Source organism: Bubalus kerabau, chromosome 20 (assembly GCF_029407905.1).
Source record: "Bubalus kerabau isolate K-KA32 ecotype Philippines breed swamp buffalo chromosome 20, PCC_UOA_SB_1v2, whole genome shotgun sequence".
Taxonomy (NCBI): Eukaryota; Metazoa; Chordata; class Mammalia; order Artiodactyla; family Bovidae; genus Bubalus; species Bubalus kerabau.
Genome location: NC_073643.1, coordinates 35692832 through 35705752, shown reverse-complemented (window position 1 = coordinate 35705752; position 12921 = coordinate 35692832). Strand labels below are relative to the sequence as shown.

Here is a 12921-nt window from a genome sequence, read left to right as displayed (position 1 = left end):
TGAATATTTATAATATTAATTTTTTTGTGGCTAGATAGTACATGTACATAATACAAAATTCCCAAGGTACACAAGGTTCTCCCTCAGAATCTTCACCAGACTCCCCAGCTACAGAGCCCCCATCTGTCCTCCTGCAGCAGCCACTTTATTGGTTCATTAAAGGATACAGCTATACAAATGCAAGTGTACACATTTTTCCATTCATCTTTTTAAAAAAACAAACTTGGTTCCACACTTTGTTTCTTTTTTTTTTAATTTTATTTTATTTTTAAACTTTACATAATTGTATTAGTTTTGCCAAATATCAAAATGAATCCGCCACAGGTATACATGTGTTCCCCATCCAGGATGGGGAACACACTTTGTTTCTTTACCGATAGATTTCAGAGAGCCTTCAGCAGCAAAACAGAGACAACAATCTTGTAAATGACCACATAATATTTTTTTGTATGGATGTATCATAATTCATTTAACCTGTCTCCTAAATAATGGCCATTTGGTTTTCAGCAGCTTGACATTACTTCAAATGCTGCCTTATCTGTGTGTGTATCTATATCTATCTATCTATCTATCTATCTATCTATATATATCCTTATATCCTACAGTGATTAAATATCTGTAGGATATATTCTCTGAAATGGGGAACAAGGGATGGGCATTTTACATAATAAAAGATTATCTTATATTGTTCTTATTATCTTAAATTGAAGCTTTCACTAATGTCCCCTCCCAAAAACCAGCATTATAGAGATTTTTATTTTTTTAACTCACAACCATCAGCTATTTGGGTATCTCATGTATGGTTTTAATTTGAATCACTCTAATTATGAATAGACCTGACTATTCTATGAGAGTGAAACATCTGTATTTCCTTTGCTGTGAACTCTACATAGGAAAAATCCACATATTTTTGGTGTTTCTCATATTAATGTATAGGAGGCATTTTTACATGAAGGAACTTAGCTCTTTATGTCATAGAAATAGCAATTTTTTGTCCTTTAACATTTGTTTTTTGCCCATGTTTTTGTTACTTCTGCCACATGGAAATCTAATAATATTAATAATAATGTCACTCTTTTCTTTTTTAGCTTCTGGCTTTGTGCCAGACTTGGAAACGGCTGGTCCCAACCTAACAATTCTATCATTATTTTTTCAAAAACTTAAGATTTCCTTTATTTAATGTTTACTTTTTTTGGGGGGGGTGCAATCCAAGTGGATTTTATTTTTGTTACAGTGTAAAGCAGGTAAGCGACTCACTGTTGAAACTTTTTTACATTTTTAGAGATTTCCCAGGTTATCAAACAAATGTGCAATGTGGGCTGCATGACAAAAGCATGATGTCTATTCTGGACACCATAGCATCACTATACCTACACAGCCTCTGCACACAGTCAATACAATAAACAATGGTAGAAATAATCATTAATGTAATAATATGGAGAGACTTCATAATAGAAATAAATTCTGAGTGCATACAAGTATAAGATCTTATCCTAGCTACTTCAAAAAGTTTTTGTTTTTGTTTTTAAGTACACATAACATAAATTTCAGGTTTTCCCTGGTGGCTCAGTGGTAAAGAACTTGCCTGCCAATATAGGAGACATGGGTTCGATCCCTGGGTCGACCCCTGGAGAGGGGAATGGTTACCCACTCCAGTATTCTTGCCTGGAGAATTCCATGGTCAGAGGAGCGGGCTATGGTCCACAGGGTCACAAAAAGTCAGACATGACTGACTGACTAAGCGCGCACACACAGACAACTTCACTTGGCACATGTTCTCAAGACTCAACCACAATGCAGCATGTGTCAGGACCTCCCTCTTTTTCAAGGCCAAACAATCTTCCATTGTATGTATATACTATATTCCGTTTATCCATTTACTTGTCTAGGAACACCACGCTAGCTTCAAAACTTCTAAAGCCTATATTAACCTCGCTTAGCATGAAGCCTGAATTTTCTCATGCTACTGCCACTGTAGTTATACATTAACACAGCACTTGGGGGGCATTCATTATTACAACTGTTTGTTTACTATTGTGCAAAGGTGACTATAAACATTTTTTGAAGCAAGACTAAATCTGTGCTGTAAGATCTGCAAGGGGTAAACGTTATAAAATCTGTGTTGTAATATCCACAAGGGAGAACCAGCCTGGCTTGCAGGCAGAACGTGCCTTATTCCAGAGGCTATACACCAAATGACTATAAAGGCCATCCAGGCAAAACCTGTCAGTCTGCCCAGGTGTAATAGCAGGAAATGGCAGGCCCTATGGCAAGCTGAGGTTGGCTCTTCTACTTTCTAAATGTGTTCAAATTTAAAACACAGATTAAACACTGGTCAAAGGAAACATTCTGCTAGTTAATGTGCTGTGAGCCAGTTTGTTACTGCCACTTATTTCCTCAGGAACCATGCTGTTCAAATATTTATTTTTTGCCACAATTAATGTTATTTCAAGGTTATATGCTAAGCAATTAAAAAATTAAGCCTAAAATCAAACATCCTTGGAGCCATACTCTGACAAATTTACCAATGTCTTCAAAAATGCTTTAACAGGTTAAAATAAAATTGGAAAAACCTTCTATTGCATCCCAGGAACTAATACTTGCACTATTCAAATATGGTTCTTAAAGCTAACCAGAGATATAAACCATACCTAGAAGGCTTAGTGAGCTGGTATTAACTTGGCTGATCAGATATTTTCATCAGTTTAAATACTGGAGGCACATGCTGACAACTCATGGAGCCTATGTTTTTAGAAATAGTATAGATGATAATTAAGACATCCTTGAGGAATTTGTAGATTTTAGTCATATTCAGTTTTCTCATGGCTTTAGTTTTTTCAGCCAATTCTTGCTGAAATATATTTTCACCGGGAACCTAATATTAATATATCATATTTTAGAGACATCAGGCATGAGTCACAGGAAAGATATCAATTTTACAAGAGAATCATTTTATATATTGTTCATCCATGAGTGAGGCACTTCCAAAGGACCAAACCACATCCTAGCTGAAAATTAAGTAACTTTCAAAGTCACATTGAATCGAGGGGGCTTTAAGATACCACTTGTTTATCAAAAGATCACCAACGGTTGATCATTTAAATAAACGTTTTCTCCTCTCAGGCACCCCCTGTGCTCAACGCACACTGCCCGCTCATGTATGGAGGAAGCACTGTAAAACAGAGACTCCCGAATCTATAGCACCCGTTTACCCTGTGCTCCTGTGCCATGCATTTCATGTTCTGCTGCTCAAAATACAAATGGATGTCCCCAGATGAACAAATTCTGACACAACTGCAGCTGAGATCACCATCTCTCCTACCCCCTCTCCCACCCCACCGTTTTCACTCCTTCACATCCCCTCTTCCTGTGTTCACTATCAGCAGGGGGACCACTGCCCTGTGAGCCCCTGGGGAATAATTCTGCTCTTATCATCTCTGTTCAACAGGGTTCAGCAAATGAGCTTGGTTCAACCTGCTGAGGAAATGAAGATTTAAAGTCTTTCATATAATTGGCAATGATAATACAAAAAACATAAATTAAAAGACTTCTTTACCTTCTTAGATACATAAAATCAAAAATATAATGACAATATAGCTACCACCAATCCCTGAGAACTTGCAGGTTCATTTTCCTTTCATAGACAACTCACTTAGAACCTGGAGTATTTAAGGTACTCAGGAAACATGATCTAGTCATTTAAGAGCTATATAAATAACTGTTAATTGTCTCTTACATTATGTTTGGGGGGGGGGGGGGAACTTGTGATGTGCATAATACTGTTACTGCCTTCTCTAGAACTTTCATGTATTATTTACCTCTTGAGCTTTCAAACCACATGGTGAGTAGATTTTACTCACTCCAAATTTATTCTCTTGCCACTTACAACTACTCATTCCTGACTCCCCAGGAATTTCTTACAGTTAAGACACCTCAGATGTGTTATTTCACTTATTCACGCATATGACAGATATTTCTTGGACATCTAATATATTTGCCAAACACTTTGTTGGCAACACAGTAGTGAACAAGACCAACCAAGTCCCTGCTGTGATGCAGATGAAGATCCAGCAAACGAGACTGCAAATGTCCAAGAGGAACACGGATGTGCAAGGTACAGAGGATATAAACAAAGTTACAGGGCATATTCTGGAGCTGAATGTAGGATGGTATGGTTAGAACACAGCAACTATAGCTCTCTGTGACCACCACCAATACATACTGCTAAGTCGCTTCAGTCGTGTCCGACTCTGTGCGACCCCATAGACGGCAGCCCACCAGGCTCCCCCGTCCCTGGGATTCTCCAGGCAAGAACACTGGAGTGGGTTGCCATTTCCTTCTCCAATGCATGAAAGTGAAAAGTGAAAATGAAGTTGGGAAGTTACTTAATAAATGTCAAATGATCAGTTAATATAGTCTGTAGCTAATATACTTCATGGCCTCATTCTCAGAAAGTGAAACCAACCACTGCAGCCCTTACCCATGAATCCTCCAGTATCTCTCTTTCAGCAGGTCACTAACCTGGCATTTCTTCACCGGTCTCGAAATGACGACAAATTCCTCTAACTGTCCGCTGAATCCTGGCTCTATCTCCTCCTGGGGCTTAGTCCCAGATGATCCTATTTCCTGCTACTGTGTTGAACCTTCTGCTTTCCACTGGAGGTTTTCCTCCAATCTTCAAATAAGTGCCCTGCTCTCTTAATTTAAACAAATATATTTTAAAGTCTTATTGTGCTTCACCTTTCCATAACTTGCCTTCGTGTTACCCTTAAGCTTTTAAAGTTAGACTCAATCAAAAGAAAAAGTAAAGACAGAAAATAAAGAGCGTGCAATTGGCTGTTTTACTGGAGGAATGCTGCCCAACTAAATTAAGGGAAACTACAAGAATCCCAGAGCCCTAGGACAGCACACAAACACAGACACACAATGAAGGGTTATTAAGGTGGCTTCTCTTAGTAACAGAGGAGGAAAACAACAGCCAGTAAGTTTTTCTGATTTAATTATGAGACAAGGAAGCATGCCTGCATAGACATAAAATCAGGCTCCATGGGCAGGACCAAGGGCAGTGCAGGACTGTGATGCTCAAGACAGACTCTCTCCCTTAATAGCTCAGAGAACAATTTTCCTATCTTTGAAACCAAGGGATACAATTACTAAATTGGCATAATTCAAGCTGTTTTCAGTCAAGTATAACCTCTGTGTAATTAGTATTCCTCTCAAATGCCCATTAGCTAGAAAAGAACAGCAACTAATTAGGTAATGTATATTATTATTAATAATAAGAAGTGACCTTTCTGGAGTACTGAATATGCATTTTCACACATCAGGTTACTCAATCCTCATAATAACCCTCTCAGTTAGGATTTCATCACCCCCATTTTACAGACTATGAAAGTGATGTTCAGATGGTCTGAATCACACATGTACTGGGTAGCAGTGCAGGATTCAAACTCAGTTTGCCTAACTCTACAGCCTGTGATTCTAACCAGTATACCGCATCTTATAACTGATGTACTGGAGAGGCACTGCTATAGAAAAAACAAACTAACATACATAACAAGCTGTATGTGTCTGCAGGCAACACACTCTTATTACACATGTACACACCTATACATATATATATATACACACACACACACATATATATATATATATGTGTGTGTGTGTGTGTGTGTGTGTGTATATAAACACATGCGCCATAAACATTCTCTTTGGAACACCAGGGAAGTATTTTTTCACCATAAACAACTGCAGGAAAAAAAGAGAATAACAATAAATCGCCTTATTTCCTGATAATCACAAACATTAGACACAATTAGCCAAAGTTCCCAAACCTTTTCTGGAACATGTTAGACAAACCAACCTCCAATTGCTCAAGTACCTGGTTTTTCAAAGGCCCGAGGAAGCCTAGATTTTCCGCCATCCGCTGAGCTTGGCTGTCCTTTATCCCTTCAATAATGTCAATTTGCTCCTAGTAAAAATGAATCAGATGAACAAAATTCAGACAATCAAATGAAAAGATTTACAACCTCAAAAGAAAATGCTTAGTATTTATGTGCAAATGAGTAATTAAAAGTGTGGCACCTTTCCAGAGATCTCTGAGTTGGGCCACCACAGCTGCCTATGGGGTATATTTTAATTAGCACACCATCTATAAAACAGCCTTTTCAAAACTATATAATTCTTCAGGGTGGCATGCTGACAAGACGATCGGATGCCAGTTTTCACTTTTAATTACTATACAGATGGCAGTGACGAATATTTAGTCAGTTAATTTTTATGACATGTTTTTGGAAGGCTTCCAAAGTAAGTTTTTCCTGCCTAATATTGCTGTTAAGTTCAGAGTTTGTCTTATATAGGTTAAATATTACCTTATGATTTAAATACTCTGTTGATGATAATTTTTAATAATACCCAAGCTCTACAAAGGGCTATTCCCTCCACGATAATGAGTGTTGTTTAGATATATTATTTCATGTACTCTCTTAACAAATGTAATGACTTGTTTTAAAAATGTTAGTTTCATTAAAAAAAAAAAGTAGGTGTTATTAGTAAGCCAGCAGGTAAAGTCTCAATTTAACTTCCAAAATAGTTAACTTAAATATGCAACACTGGTGAAAATATTTTAAAACCAATCTTCAAAGTATTAGTACCTTATAAATGAAGAGTTTCAAGAAATAAAATTCTCGCTTTTTAGAAGGAAAAAAAAACAGTTTCTAAAAGAAATAATAAAGGTTTTTACTAGAAACTTTTTGTATGATTTTTTTGACACTAAGAACTCGGAATTAAAAGCTAGGGTTATAGTTCCAAAGACCTTAGGATTTTCTTCTTATAGCTGAGGTAGGTTGAGAAGCACTTTGCATATATTATCTAATTTAATCTTCACAATTCTATAGGGAGGGAATATCCCCATTTTCATTTACTGATTCAAAAAACTGAGAAACTTATTGGCTAGTTAGGATTTGACCCCAGGTCTCTTTGACTATAAACTAATCTTAACATCTTAAAAAAAAAAAAGGACAACCCCAACAACAACAACAAATAACACACACAAGATTTAAAGGATAAACAAACAGAATCTGGGCCTTAGAAAAATTCTACTATGCACTGTGCTAAGTCGCTTTATTACCAGTACTGAAAGACATCGAGGCAGTTTCTAGTTCACATCTGATTTCTAGGAGACAATTTCTGGGTCATATTTATAAATGAGGTAGAGTTAACCAAGAGGAAATGGAAATTTCACATTCCTCTGCCATTGGTTAATTCTTGTGGCAAGTTGGATGGAAAGAAACTAGAGAGGAAGAAAAGCCTAGAAGGAGGAAAGAATGAAGGGAAAAGAAGGGCACAGAAAAGATCCTCAAAAGCACGTATTTTGATCTACCCAACCTTTTCTTACTGGACATCCAGTATGAAAAAGGACTCAATATCTTCATGCCTTAAATCCCAGAAACAGTACACCAGGCTCAGAAATCAGGCTCACATTCAGTCTTTAACAGCGTGTACAGAAACAATAAACAGAACACAGTCAGGAATCTAAACATACCTTAAAAATAAGTTCTGGATTCGAAGCTGCCACCTCTTCAATGTCAACGCCCCCCTGAGGGCTGCCCACCAGCACAGGGCCATTGCAGGACCGGTCCATCAGAATGGCCAAGTAGGTTTCCCTGGAAATGTCCAGGGCTTCAGCAACCATCACCTACCACATTAGCGGGAAAGTCAATTAAGTCAGCATCGAGCTGATTTCCACTTGGAAATCTATACAAACTTGCTACACAAATCAAACAGCTTCATTTTCAGGCTCTTTAAACCCAGGGAGATTTGAGAGTTCTGCTCTCATGGTGCACAGTGCACATTTTCACCTCCTTAATTGATCCTGTTAACTTTTCAAGTGACAGGTATTCAGTTTGCCTCAAGGAACCTTCCCACTTTAATCTTCCTTTTCTTCTTCAGAAACCCTGACACTTGAGAAAAACTCCAGGGAAGCAGATGTTATTTTAATTTGAGGCATTAGCAGTACATATATATTACTACACTGATTCTTCTCAGATTGCACTGGTGGGAAACCAAGTTTGCTTGCCAAAGAAGGATTCTTTTTATGGTGTGTCTGATGCTTCCTATGTTTGGATACTTCTGTCTCTTGGATCACTGTATTTTTATTTCAATTTATACTTTCTCTTAAATTACAAACATAATATTTGCTTGTTCAAAAATAAATGCTGACGATACTAAAAGTATATAGAGGGGACAATGAAAGCAGTCCCTTCCTGCAATACATACCCCCTGGGCCCCAGCAGAACCTTTGTGATGATCAGAAAAAAAAACATCCCTTTCTCTATGAGGATGTAGTCACATTCCAGGGCCATGACTGGGCAGGAGGCAAACTGGACAGATGGATTTCCTTCTCCACGCATGAGCTCCAGCCAGGTCCTTTTTACTCTGCACAACCTTAACAAAGGCACAAAGCAGCCCTGCCAGGAAAATCCACTACTAATTTTTACCTCTTCCCTATGCATTACCAACATGGAATCATCTTGCACATGGATAAATATTACACATGCCTGAATGCTTTTCTTCCTTCTTGTTTATTATCTTAATACTATAACTTAGATTGTACAAGGTCTTCTCTCTTCATTGTGACTACATAATACTTATATGTCAATATTTATTTGATCTTGTCCTGGCTGACAGACATTTACGTAGACTTGTGTTTCTAAAAATGCTACCTCAGTGATTCTTTCTGTATGTGTAGCTTTGCTCCATTGTTTTAGTACCCCCTGGTCAAGGGATATAAAGATAAAATGGCTAGGTTTTACAATAGATTCTTCATATTTAAAATTTTGATAAGTACATCAAATTTCCTTGGAGAGAGATGCCAGACCAACTTACACTACCAACAAAAATAGTAAAAAATGTCTTGGATGCTTTTTAAAAGAAAATAAGAACATCTATAAAGAATCAGCACTAGAAGTAAAAATAATAAAATCACATACATTGCTTTTCCTAAAAAGGAATTCAGTAATATGTTTCACCAAAAATGATATTGATTAAATAATAATAGAGTTTAGCTCCATAGAAGCCACAAAAGCACTAAGTTTAAAGTCACATGAAGTGGGATAAATATATGATGACCTAAAAAGCTATAATGTAATGAATACAATTAACTCCTTTTCATACCTCTATAGAATTTATGACTGGTTAAAAATAGAGTACCTTAGAAGGGGCTTCATAGTGATTTTTCTATCATAAATGGTAGCTCATGAGTTTGTAAGAAATATTTCTTGGCACATGGTGTTAGGATTTTCATAGAACAATTTTTATTTCAAGCTCACTTTCTAATACACAGCTATTCTAGTGAACCAGATTTAACAACTTTCAGTAGTTACTGTAACAAACAACACAGTGTTATAAGTTTTTAGGATAAGTGTCATTCAAGTGTCCTATTCTTAATTTTCTCAAGTGTTGACAGATGTGCTCTGTATTCTATCAAATTTCTATTTGTAAAGACCAGCTGCTGTCTCAAACAGCTCTTCCTTGGTAGAAATAGCCCATCACTCTTTAAGAAAATATTTCCAAGAAAATGATGATTTTCAATAGATAATTCATGGACTTTTATATACAAACAAATTTTCTGACATTGAGATGCCTTTTATATGACCCAGGATGTTGAAATCCTTTAGGAATTGTGACAGAGAGAACTTAAATGGACTCTGTGAACTCTCATGTCATGAGAAGCTCAGTTAAACATATTTCAACCATCTTTATCTGTGATGGATAGAAACTGTATCAACACAGCCTTTTTGTGGAGTCTTTCAGTATGGAGAATCTTTTTAATGTACTTTACTCTTGAACAATGAATCTGTTTTTCATGTTTCTTACTGTCTGTTCATTTTGTTTCATTTTTTATATATCATGCTATTCAGACTACAGTATGTGGATGAGAGCCGGTGCACAAACTATTTGTAACAGAACAACAATTAGACACGATTAACAGGGTACTCAGTTACTCTCTGCGGAACAGGAACCATTACTGATAGTGAGCCATGGAGCACGTGTGTAGTAGCACTGCCTCACCTCCCCTATTACTATCCCAAGGAAAACACTACAAACACAGATTTAGGAAAAAAAACCCCAATGTGAACAGATGTATGTAATGTGCTTAAATAGCTTCTTAAACAAACTAAGACCTAAAGTGTCTATCATCTGGGGACTTCTGATTGATGTCCAAGATTCTATAAATTACAAATGCATGGAGAAAGAAATGGCAACCCACTCCAATATTCTTGCCTGGGAAATCCCACGGACAGAGGAGCCTGTTGGGCTTAGTTCACGATGTCGCAAGAGCTGGACACAACTGAGCGACTAAACCTACACTGCTGGTCAGAATGTAAAATGACACAGTCACTTTGGAAGACATTTTGATGGTTCCAGGAAAACTTAAGCATAGAATTACTGTTTAACCCAGGAACTTCACCCCCAAAGCTCTACTCAGGAAGAATGAAAACACAAATGAATGTTCACACAAAAATGCATACACAAAAGTTCATGCTTGCTCAAAAGTGGTAACAATACAATTAACTGTTCATCAACTGATGAATGAATAAACCAAATGTGTTATAGTCATACAAAGCTGTATTATTCAACCATAAAAATGTATGAAGTACTGATACATGCTACAACATGGATGAACCTTGAAAATACGCTAAGTGAAGGTAGCCAGACAAAAAAGGCTTGAAACATTCCATTGATATGAAATATCCAGAATAGGCAAATCTATGAATATAGGAAATAGCTTCATAGTTTCCAAGGGGTGGAAAGACAAAGGAGAATGACTTCCAATGGGTATGGATTTCTTTTTCAGGGTGATGAAAGCGTTCTGGTATTGGATAGTGGTGATGGTTGCATAACCCAAGAATATACTAAAAACTATTTAATTGCACATTTTAAATGAATGAATTCTATGGTATATGAATTATATCATATTAAAGAGAAAATCAATATAGACACACTGGATTAGTGTTTCCCCAGGCTGGGAGTAGGCGTAAGAATTGTCTGCAAATGGATGGGAGATTTTGGGGTTGGTCGATGGAAATATTCAAAAATTTGATTGTGGTAATAGCTGTCAACGCCATAAATTTATTAAAACTACTGAAGTTGTACATTTTAAATGAGTGAATTTTATGGTATGCAAATTATACCTCAATAAAAATGTTTTTTAAAAAGTTAAAAAAAAAATGCAGGTTCCTTAAAGTATATATAATGTTACTATTTCAAGTATGTGGTAATACGTATTTTACATGGGAAAAGGACAGAAACCATATTTAACAATTATTTCTAGATGGTGAGAATAGAAGAAAATTTTATTCTCTAATTTTTATATTTCTGTACTATTGGAATTTTTATCATGTTAATAATTTTTGCAATCAGGGGAAAAAATACTTAAAACTATACCACTGTGGTCATTTCTTGGCAATAATTCTATTTACAAGAATGCACTTATCCCCAGGATTTCAAGAACCTATCTATGAACTAATTTTATTCATATATATATATATATATAGTGTGTGTGTGTGAATCTTCTTGTGTGTATTTTATATGCTTTTTAAAGGTATCACAAACTCTAATCTCAAACTCCATGTGTCCATAAAAAACAATAAATTCCTACAAACAAAACCACTAATCATATCCCCTATAAACAAATTCTGAACAAGTTATATAGGTAGAGGTTCATAACCAGTTTAAAGGGGAAAATAAAAGTATGATGCTGAGCTGAACAAAAATAATTCTTCAAAACCACTTTAAGATGTAAACAGTTCTTGTATCTAGCTGCAAGGCACTGGGAAAGGGAAATAACCAGAACCAGTTTTGTCTGTGCACTTCCTCAACCTTCAGAAAGACTCTGTGTTCTTAGAGGGAAGGGGCTAATGACCCACCAGTATCCCCATCTCCCTCCAGCTCAGTGTCCTTTTCAGGACCAAGGCAGTGTGCTTGGTAAGCTAAGTATGCTAAGAAGACCAAGCTGGTGATTTCTGGGGGCCATCATATCAAAAATTTTCCAGACAACTCCCTCTGAAATGTAAAAATGGAATACACTGCCTCAGCTGCCTGAAGAACGACACTCTGGAAGAGATTATCATGTGATAATCCATATGTGATTCTGTGTCTGTGGAGCAGACAGTTGCCTCCCCAAAATGCTGGGCCCTAATCTGCTGTTACAGTGTCATGATGGGGCCTTCTAGTCATCTGTAGCTCCCAGGCCTAGAGTGAGTGACCTGTGCAGTCATCCAGGCCTGCATGCCAGAGGGTCCTATTCTTGGTCTCTGATTTGATGTTCTGCTGCAGCCAACTTGAAATATGAACAAGAATCTCACATTTTCATTTTGCACTGGATCCTGCAAATCAGGCAGTCAGTTCTGGTGCCTCGATACATAATGAGGAGTTCAACAAAGCTAAACAGACTAATAGGAGGGCAAGTTAGGCTCTGTCTCAGATCTACCAGTCACAGTTTCATGGCTGAGGTGGGCCACTTTGCTTTAGACTTTATTTTCTGTGTGTGTGTACAAGTATGTGCCCTGTACACACTTGGGTGTCCCAAAAGATCCCACTAATATGACATACTCCCAGTAATAACAGTGAGTCAAAATGGTAATAACCTCAAAATAAGTTATAGGGGAACACAGAAAAACCACCAAAACAAGCACAGGAATTCTGATACACTGGATGAGGGTGGGGCTGTGAGGAAGCAAAGAATGTCCCTCACTGATTCTAGGAACTGTCATGTTAAGTTCTTTTTGACTTTAAACAAAATGTGTCTGTGTTCTAAAAGAAAAAATTATTATTTCAATCATTACCCATTGTTACCAAATCCTGATGATAATAAACAGCTACTAATTTAGAATCCTTTTTTTCTCTCTCCTCAAAGTC

General features: G+C 36.9%; 1 protein-coding gene across 1 annotated transcript in view; it reads right to left on the bottom strand.

Annotated features, from left to right (window-relative positions):
- SUCLG2 (succinate-CoA ligase GDP-forming subunit beta) overlaps nt 1-12921 on the bottom strand; it is a 281980-nt gene that overhangs the window by 131682 nt on the left and 137377 nt on the right. The window contains exons 5-6 of the mRNA XM_055557476.1: nt 7544-7696; nt 5882-5971 (exon numbers count right to left, since the gene is read on the bottom strand). Coding sequence (XP_055413451.1) covers nt 5882-5971; nt 7544-7696 — 243 coding nt within the window. The remainder of the gene's footprint in view (nt 1-5881; nt 5972-7543; nt 7697-12921) is intronic.